The sequence below is a fragment of the Haliotis cracherodii genome, unplaced genomic scaffold (genome assembly GCF_022045235.1).
Source record: "Haliotis cracherodii isolate W230 unplaced genomic scaffold, xgHalCrac1.p SCAF_5, whole genome shotgun sequence".
NCBI classification, from domain to species: domain Eukaryota; kingdom Metazoa; phylum Mollusca; class Gastropoda; order Lepetellida; family Haliotidae; genus Haliotis; species Haliotis cracherodii.
This window is the reverse complement of record NW_027266308.1, coordinates 9,638,561-9,649,273: the sequence shown is the minus strand read 5'-3', so window position 1 is coordinate 9,649,273 and position 10,713 is coordinate 9,638,561. Positions and strand designations below refer to the sequence as shown.

Here is a 10,713-nt window from a genome sequence, read left to right as displayed (position 1 = left end):
GTTAATGTCAGGTTCGCCCTGGTTATTATCTATCATTTCCTTATACCATACCGATATGGAGAAATGTCTAAGATCTACATCACTTCGAGCTTTATACTCCAGCATCCGTGAAGATCCCGGTTAGAACTGGTCTTCAACAACCCATGCTTGTCATTAGAGGAGACTGAGGGACCTACCATTTGATATTCTAGGGGGTCTGGGATTTTGTACAAAACCAGATATACTTTTTTTTATTATCTGAGCCTGTTTTTTTTTAAGGAAAAACGCCTTGCAACGGTGTGATTTTTGTGATTCTTTTTCAACAATCCAAAGCATAATTATTTTCCAAAGAATTGTCGGGGATATTTTTTCGAAAAAAATCCCACTCCACCCCCGAATATCAAATAGTTGGTCTCAAACGGGATCGATGGTCAGGCTCGCTGACTTGGTCAATGCATGTCATCGTATCCCAATTGCGTAAATTAATGCTCATGATGTCAATCACTGGATTGTGCGGCGTTAAACAACAAACAAACAAATAATTCTTCAGCATTGCGTGGTATAACGGAGATATTGTTGAAAGTTGCCTTAAGCCATTGCTTAAATATCACCAATTACACTCACTATAATACACATATTATACAATGGGGCCTTCTCTTTATCGGAATCCTAATGGAGGCGCAGTAACGAGGTTGAATTCAGATAATATTGACTTGCATTTACAAAACAATTAACTGAAAAAGTCTGATACTGATACCATTTGTAACTTATGTTATTGATCAAGAATGTATATGTGACAAATTGACACATGTCACAGACTATCTTGAGAACTCAGGGCTGTGGGGAGACATTGTGTTTTGGCACCAGGAATTGTGTCGGCTGCGATGGGAGTGCTTGCTTTAAAATCAGTTCTCACGAGAACTGTCACCAGAGTTCTCGTATATTATGTATGTATAGCCTTTATTGACAAGGGAGATAATTCATGTGTAACCAGACCGCCACTTACCTGATCAGGTGGTTATTTGCTACTCTGCTACTTGACACAGGTAATTGGAGCTTGCGGGAGATATACAAGACGACTTGTTAGACGAGGGGGTAGCTCCTCCGGCCCGTACTGACACTACACCATGTTTCTTGAATTACTATCTTTACTGTACCATAAGCGGATCCTCCAGAGGGGGTGGGTGGGGTGCAGGAGGTCCCCCCCACCCCGCCCCCACCTTTTGAAAATCAAATGTAGTATATGTTGTAAACCTATTTGAGAGAGGATTTTATTGTTTGGGATTCCTCTCTTTTAGAAAATGTTGGTACACTCAGCAAATCTTTTCAGCTATATGACGGCGGTCTGTAAAAAAATCAAGTCTGGACCAGACAATCCAGTGATTAATATCATGAGCATCGATCCACACGCAATTGGGGTTGATTACACGCACAAACCAAGTCAGCGATCCTGACCACCCGATCCCGTTATTCGCCTCTTACGACAAGCATAGTCGCCTTTGACGGCAAGCATTGGTTGCTGAAGACCCTATTATTAGTAGTAGTAGTGGTGGTGGTGGCGGTGGTACTAGTAGCAGTAGTAGTAGTAGTAGTAGTAATAGTAGTAGTAGTAGTAGTAGTAGTAGAAGTAGTAGAAGTAGTAGAACCAGCAGCAGCAGCTGTAGTAGCAGTAGTAGTAGTAGTAGTAGTAGTGGCGGTGGTGGTACTAGTAGTTGTAGTAGTAGTTTTGTTTAACAACCCCCCCCCCCCCCCAACACACACACACACACACACACACACACACAAATATTCCACGTATATGAGACTTTAGTAGAGGCAGTTGGTAGTGTCTTGATAATGGTAGCTGTTGTAGTAGCAATAGTGTTAAAACAGTTATCAGGTGAATTATTAATTCATTGTTTTATACAATATGTACACGTGAATAAAACAAAATAAATTTAAAAAATGTCATTTCCAACATATTCGTTACTACATTCTTTCAAAGGGTTCTAGATATGATTCATACTTGTATTTAGTAAACGGTTCAATTCTGATATTGGATTAAAAAGAATAAAAAAATGTACATGTTTTACTGGTTTCAAACCAGTATATTTTTCCTATGTCCCTGCGTTCATACAGCCAAACAACGGGTATAAATAGCGATGCTTTTACAGTGGCTATTAATACTAATAAGGCGAAATGTGCTCTTGTGTAAAACTCCCAAACTGGAGAGTATCCGCGGGACCCAAGAAGAATAAAGCTGCTTTGATTGCACCTAATGCTAAAAACTAGCTTGTATGTTTATACAGCCGGCTTCGTATTACCAGTCGAGTATATTTCCGAGACAACTGCGAAATAGCTAGAAAATTGCCACTGCCTGATAGTATTGGCGAGGTAAACAGCGGGAAATCTCCTCATAGGGAAGGGATTCCTTGGAATGACGTCATTGTGTTGATAAAATGAGTTGGCGTTTTTTTATTTTTAACGCACGCTATGATTGGTCTATTTTTTTCTCAGGAATGCCGTGGGATTTCCCTTAGAATAATCGGTAATTTTTCTCCAAATCAGTTGTAGTCAACAACACGCGTGCATGGTTGTATAACACTTTATACAACTCGCGGAACATCAGGTATAGTGACTAAGGCCCAAAGTTAGTGCAAAGTTTATGGGTCAAACAAGGTGCGCGTTGCCGTTAATATCAGCCAATCACGTTGCACCTTCCAAATCGCTCTTGGCCATTGAATGCAGATTACGCCTTTCCTAATAGGGACATGTCGAATTGAGTCAGCGGAGTTCTACTTTTCGAGGACGAGAGATTGTACTAAGTGTCAACAGTACGTAAATACACACCTATTACCGCTGTGGATGGGGGAATTGTAGTTTACGGATTTCATTTAGCACCGAAGCGAAACACTAGACAGTCGTCTGTTCGGCGGAAGCTAAACGGGATAGTTCGCACTGTGACCGATAATATCCCGTGTTGCTTGCCTTATCTGCCTACCTCGAATCTGGAGGTGTTGTGCTCTATCGGTTTGTTGTCATAATTCGACGACTGGTGTCACGTCTGATATTGTCTCTGGCAAACACCACTTGTGTGATTTCATTTGGATTTGTTAATCATCGACGAACTACACAAAACTGCCTCGTTTTAGCGCGGCTTTGTGGAACCCAATGCTCTTGCTCGGACGGATAGGCCTATTTCTACAACCATGAGTGTTCAGGGACATGTATTCAACCCGCGCTAAAGTTTGAAATCTTTGAAGAACCCAAGATTTATTTGTGTGTTTCAAGATTGGATTGTAGCTAGATACAATGGCATTTATCGCAGACGCAGGGAGAGTGGATGGGTCATGGGAACTCACGATCACCGTGACGGATTTGCAAGTTGAGAAAACGCTTCGTGTAAAAGGAGATCTGCATATCGGAGGCTTGATGCTAGAACTCGTTGAGGCTCTAGGTAGGTTTCTCAGCCGCTATATGTAACACTGTTTCTCTTCCTATGCCATCGGTAGTCGCTATTCAACAACATGTGTGATAGCCACATGTTCCGCACACGTTTCGATTGTGTCAGTAGTTGGTAAACAAAGAAACATACATTGTTCTGTCTCGTTATGCAATGTGACGATCGTTAAAAACAGAATTGAACAACATCAAGTATTGTTCAAGTATACACTTAAATTGTAACCAAGGTACTTGTTAGACAGAATGTAGTCAACATACACAAATTACGTTTTAAATACAGGAGTTCCACACAAAATATTATTTGCAATGCATGTACAAGACGTCCTATGAATAGGCTATGTGATGCAGCCATGTTGATTAACATGTGGGTACAGTATGAAATAATGCCACAAGTAATTAATTGTATCCATGAAATCAGCACCTGAGCCTGTGTGGTCATTCAAGCAGAAAACTCCAAATAACACCTGATTTCCCAACTGAAACAGGAGTCCATTCCAGAATGCTAATTGGCTACGAGATGACCATTAAATAAATAATAATAGATCATTTAAGTATAATCAGGTTGCAAATTGCAGCTAACAATAGCCCCTTTGAATTTGTAACACCAACTTAATTAGTGTTGTGTCATGCATTGTCCAGTACTATTAGAAGAATGTTAATGAGGTGTGTTGAAATGTCAATTATTGTAAATACCGTGATGAATATATCGGACGAGGTTGACCCATATTCATGAGTGTTTACCTGCTTGTTTATTGATTTCCTGATTATTTCTCCTGTTGACCTGGTGTTATTGCTCTTTAGTTACAAAAGTGTTATTGCGGTTAGTGCTGTTTATACAAACCATAAACAACAGCTATCTGCTCAGCACATTCATTGTAACTATCAAACAGAATCTTTTCCTTTGACGATATTGACTAGAAATAAAATCATTCAACTAGTATGAATGCTATTTAAGACATGTCAAATGTATATACAATTTAATCTTGTTCATGAATAATAATACAATTGTTGCATGTATATTATATTTTTATCCACCAATTCTGTACCTTATTTGAATACATTACGGATCATTTGGACGATTATTTTAATGTCAATATTGATTCTAGATATACAGCTACTCTATTATTTTGTGTTTCGTCAGCACTACAAAAAATAATAATTGTTATCTACTAGGCATATCTACTAAATATTATGACAGTTTTACATTCTAGAGTCTGTCCTTGATCCATCCATCACAGGCAAATACTTATCTAAAAGATAAAGTTACGTCCTGAAGTAAGAAGTCAAGATTTTATGTAAACATTAATTGAGCTCGTGATCCAAAATACACAAAATGTCACTTGTTATTAGTTATCTGGGTGGCCAGTGTTGGTTCAATCTGTCACTGTTTATCAGAGCAAGATATAGCAGGGTGCACAGTCAAGTCAGCTGAAACTGTGCCATTCCTAACATTCCAATGATGGCCACTTTATAACTGTGACATAATTTACGGGATGGTATACTTATCTTCTCTTGTAGAAACTGGCAGTGGAGATCATGTGACACACCCCTGGGGATTAACACAGTGTAATGTACATTGGACACACAAGTCTCTAGTGTCATGCCAAGATGTGTACATTTCATTGCCTCATTATAACATGAAACAGGGATACATTGTTAATCTTGGCATTTGCGTGTCAGGAGATGTGCAACCTGACAATTAGAGTCACAGCAACTTTTGAAAGATTTAATGCCAGAAAGAAATAATCAGGGAAACTGAAACACACAATTGACACTGTAAAACCTTACAAATCATGCATTGTTTCTTCAAAATTAGCATTCAATTCTGATCTAAATGCTTGAGCCATGATATCTAGCAATCGAGTGTGAATTTCCTTCCACAATACTTATTTCCTATATTTTACTAACGTCAAATACGTTATTAACATCATGTGAATTAAAAACAAATTTCATTTTTTGTCATTTTCAACTACTTGTAAATATGTATTAAATATAATGCCAATTATCGAACTAAAAATGTTATTGGAGTAGAAGTAAGTCAATCCTAGATTGAAGGATATATGATTAGTCATTGACTGCAAATGAAACGCATTAGCGTGCAAGGACATTATAAGTGTTTTCCTGAGAAGCGTAGATGTTTCTTGAAATAACAAGCTGGCATAGAGGTCTCCAGCTCACTGGAAATATATTCGGCCCCGATGTGTTGTAGCGACTGCACATTGAAGCCAAATGTCAGATGTATTTGTGGCCAACATTCCTCAAACGAGTGTATCAGTGCTGTGACATTTTAATCTACAGTACTTGGACATGTATACAAGCATTCTCGTTTACATGGCTTTGCTCACATTGAAGTTGGGGGGGGCCCACAGACAAAACTCAATGCCCAAAATACGATATAAGGATAACATTTCAGTGGTCAAAAGTAAGCCTAAAAGACTAGGGGTCCTTGTCATAACCCTTATGTTGAATGTTAGAGATTGATGGGCCTTGATTCAAATACCATAGAAGCAAACCTCCAAAATCCCAGTAACCCCAAGTTTTGAACCCTCATATGACATGCTGTATATTGTTGTTGTTTGTTGTTTAACGCCTCACTCTGCAATATTCCAGCTATATGACAACAATCTGTTAATAATCAAGTCTTGACCAGACAATCAAGTGATTGACAGCTTGAGCATCGATATACACAATTGGGATACGATGACATGCATCAACCAAGTCAGCGAGTCCGACCACCCGATCCTGTTAGTCGCCTCTTACGACAAGCAAAGTTGCCTATTACGGCAAGCATGGGTTACTGAAGACCTATTCTACCCCGGATCTTCTCGGGTTTACTGTTATTTATTTTCACTTAATAAATAAGTATTGTAAGCAGCGATAGAAATTGGCACTAGTCCTGTAGTCCTTACCAAACTGCCCAATAGTAAAGGTATCATAAGGACTGGTAGAAATTTGCCCATTTTAAGGGTTTTGCTATATGTTATAAGGACTAGTGGACAAAAACTGTTACTTTCTAACCCTGTTGTAAGTATTATTTACAATGCATTACAGTCACTGATGGGAAAATAAAACTTTTTTGCAACATGACATGACTGTTTTCAGTGGATGTACGTATTTTGTCATTTTTAGTGTAAAAAAAGTCATCAGCTTCTGCTTGGCGGTTTTGGACATTAGTTACAATCTTTGTCAATGGGTGCATTGTCATGGCAACAAGAGGGTGCTGAAGCATAGAATTGTTACATCCGGAATCCTTATAGGAAGTTCTGAAGATTTCTTGAGTTAACGTGACAAAGCCTGCCATACTGGATTGTATCATGCTGTGACCTTCAGCTGGGATAATTATGGTGTAAACACAGCAGGTGTCTGGTTTTGTGAAAATTATATTTTAGCTTGATAGAAATAAGCGTTCCCTCGCTTAGTCAAACCTGTTTTTAGGGGTGTCAACAGAGATCTTTCATGACCAGAATTTCAGCTAGTTAAACACAACAGGTGTCTGGTTTTGTCAAAATTATATTTTAGCTTGATAGAAATCAGTGCTCCCCAGCTAGTCCAAACTATTCTTAGGGGTGTCAATACATATCTTTCATGACCACTATTCCAGCTTGTTAACTTTTAAGGATCAGTTTGAAATCTATTGCTATTTATTGGAATCAGACTGCCCAAACCTTGATAGGCTTTTCATTCAGGCATGTGTCGGCAGGCATCTAATACAAGTTTGTGCCAACAGGCTCCTAATACAAGCTTGTGTTGGCAGGCTCCTAATACAATCTTGTGTCAGCAGGCTCCTAATACAAGCTTGTGTCAACAGGCTCCTAATACAAGCTTGTGTCAACAGGCTCCTAATACAAGCTTGTGTCAACAGGCTCCTAATACAAGCTTGTGTCAACAGGCTCCTAATACAAGCTTGTGTCGGCAGGCTCCTAATACAAGTTTGTGCCAACAGGCTCCTAATACAAGCTTGTGTTGGCAGGCTCCTAATACAAGCTTGTGTTGGCAGGCCTCTTATACAAGCTTGTGTCAGCAGGCTCCTAATACAAGCTTGTGTTGGCAGGCTCCTAATACAAGCATGTGTTGGCAGGCCTCTTATACAAGCTTGTGTCAGCAGGCTCCTAATACAAGCTTGTGTTGGCAGGCCTCTTATACAAGCTTGTGTCAGCAGGCTCCTAATACAAGCTAGTATTGGCAGGCTTCTAATGCAAGCTTGTGTCGACAGGCTCCTAATACAAGCTAGTGGTGGCAGGCTTCTAATACAAGCTTGTGTCGACAGGCTCCTAATACAAACAAGTGTTGGCAGGCATCTATTACGAGTTTGTGTCGACAGGCATCTAATACAAGCTTGTGTCGGCAGGCTCCTAATACAATCTTGTGTCAACAGGCTCCTAATACAAACTTGTGTTGGCAGGCTTCTAATACAAACTTGTGTTGGCAGGCTGCTAATGCAAACTTGTGTCGGCAGGCATCTAGTACGAGTTTGTGTTGACAGGCTCCTAATACGAGCTTGTGTCAACAGGCTTCTAATACAAGCTAGTGTCTGCAGGCTTCTAATGCAAGCTTGTGTCAAGGTTACTAAAACAAGCTTGTGTGTGGAGTTTATGACGCATGTCTGCAGTTATGTTCAGCTTGAGATAACCCATGGTTCTGTTCAGGTTGTATATTGCAAGTATGTGGGACTTGCACGAGACTTTAACTCGTGTGATGTAATTTGATCTCATTCAAGTCACCAGGAGTGGAGTGTTGAAAACAGATCCCACAGAAGTTTACAAATATGGGAATGGTGCCTCTTGACTTTTGACGTTTACTACTTCAGAACAGGTGGACATTGTACGCTGAGGTCACTGGCCTCCTCATGTGTAGATGTTGCTATACGATCAATTAATTATCACTCAACCAATAAAAAGTGTGAAATTCAGTCTTAGGATCTCTTCAACATTAGACTAGGGAAGGTTGGGTACTGCGAAGATGCATCTCTGTTACATGTCAAAAATTATGCATGAAATTAAGTCTGGTATCTTTATTATAAGTATAAGAGAATTTTCATTCCAGGATTAATATGTTGCAGCGTCCAAATCAAGTACCAAGACCCTTAATTTCTAACAGTACCACTACATCATTTGGTTTGTATGGAGAATATTTTGACCAAGTTTATACCTTTGCCAGTGATTCTGACGGAACCAATTTTTGAGCCATAATGATTTCTGACGGAGACTACCTAACGGAAATGAAGGTGGTGTTATTTGATGGAGGATCAGAGACTATCCATGCCATCCTGTCTTGATGGCGGTAATGAAACCTCATCCTTAGGATCATAATGAACATGCCTGCATATCTCATGCCCCCTGCTGGCCATTTGATGGACATTTTCAGCTTACCTTACCGCAGTCGGCCCAGGAATGGGGGAATTACATTTGTGTGTTTTTCTTTGATGTGTGGGCCTCGCTCCTAGGGTCTTCTTGGCAGAAGAATGTGTGTAGGTGAGGCTCGTTGGCCAAATACCTCATGGGCAGTACGTGGATGACCATTGCCGTTGTTGCTGACCATTATGCTAAGAGTTTGGTGGCTGTTATGTCAATCATTTGACTCAATGTGTTGATTTTACCCCTGTTTATTATTGTCAGGTCATGTGTTGTATTGTTCTAGCGCCAGGCCTCTTGCTTTATCAGCAGATGTGCAAGGATCACTGATGAAACCTTATTAGGCTCTTAGTCTTAGTGTTGCAGACCGTCTTTGATCTTAATTGGGCTTGAAACATTTGTTTTGGCTAGCCATGGATAGATTGTAAGATAAGGTTAGAAGAACAAGATGTTATTGCGTCATCATCAGAAGATGTTTTGGGGCTTGATTTAGATGTTTGTTGAGTTGAGTCAAAAGTTGTAAAACCTGTTGTTTTTTTCAAATCTAGGAATGTTACACTACTTGAACAACAGTTTGTAATGAAATGTGGACTAGTTGGCTTAAGCCCATGGTGTCCACTCCTGCTTTAGGAAAATAAGTGTCAAAATGTTTATCTTTGAAGTCTTGATAAACTTTTGAACCCGAGGAATGCATCTATCGGTTTCATTCTTCAAAGTACCTGGTAATATTTATGAGAGTCGATGATGTTATCATGCTTTTGAAGAATGACAGATCCATTTTGCTGTTGTCTTTTATGACTGGAATTTCTTGTTGCCAATAGGATCTAGGCTTTATCCTGGGCAAGCTTAGTGGGAGGTAGATGGCAATTCTGACTTGAGAAACATAACTTTCTGTTCCGGCTGCCGAGAAGCGCTTATTGGTTTTGTGTTACTTCAGCCTGTTATCTACATTAGATTGTCTTCAGAATATTTTGGTGTATGCAGTATTTTCGTTTGGATGATGAGCGAGTTATTTTGGTCTTCATGAGCAAAGAACGATGTGGATGTGACTAAGATCGGCAGCGGCGACGTAGGCGCATGCATGGCAGCTGTTGCTGACTCATGAACTGCGCGTGCATGAAGGCAGTCGGTATGAGCGATGGTATCTCCCTCTCCTGTGTGCACGAACTACCTGAGGTGTGCAGCATAGGTTACCCATGATGCACTGAGGTTTGGCGCCCTGCCAACATAGACGTAGTTTGTCCGATGCATCCTCATCCTTGTTATCAGGTTCATCAGGAGGCTTGCTTCATGGAACAAACAGGACATACGTTGTCTTTCAGAAGATGCAAAAATAGGCATCGTCCATTACCAAGTTCCCAAAGTTTCTGAGTATAAACTTGTTTGAAATATTTTAACAGATATGGTTGATATCAGAATGACATTACGTTGATTGAACCGCAATTCCTTAAAATGCCAGCTTCCCTTTCGGCTCGCGATGCTATTTAACCTAGGGCCAGTTTTCGACATTAAAGGGGGTCCAAGAGTGCTTCATATTTGCTCCTATAGCATTTGGATGTAGGGAACCCTATATATATATATTTTCATTTTTATTCCACTGTCTGGAATTTTTTAATTTTGATATTTTTTTATGTTTTCATGACAAGTTGGATTTTACTGAAAATGAGGGTAGTGCTCGTTTCCCGACCAGAACTCCCAAAACCGTTGAATAATTCTAATTGAACCTTACCACACAGATCAGTCTACTGATAAACTTCTGCCTTTTGATGATTGCGGATGTTGAAAAATACTGAACTGCATTATTATTATTTTTTCACTGAACTGAATGTACCCAATGGCAATGAACCAAAAGTGGGATATAAGTAGCTAAATTTATGGGGGGTGGGGTGTGTGTGTGGGGGTGGTGGGGTGGGGTGGGGTGGAGTAATGTCCTCTGATGACT

At 39.9% G+C, this 10,713-nt stretch overlaps 1 protein-coding gene across 1 annotated transcript in view; it reads left to right on the top strand.

Moving 5' to 3' along the window:
- Window positions 1–2,591: 2,591 nt before the first annotated feature.
- The window catches only part of LOC139444139 (fermitin family homolog 2-like), a 92,394-nt gene continuing 84,272 nt past the window's right edge, over window positions 2,592–10,713 (top strand). Inside the window, exon 1 of the mRNA XM_071225040.1 lies at window positions 2,592–3,415. Coding sequence (XP_071081141.1) covers window positions 3,271–3,415 — 145 coding nt within the window. The 5' untranslated portion in view covers window positions 2,592–3,270. The remainder of the gene's footprint in view (window positions 3,416–10,713) is intronic.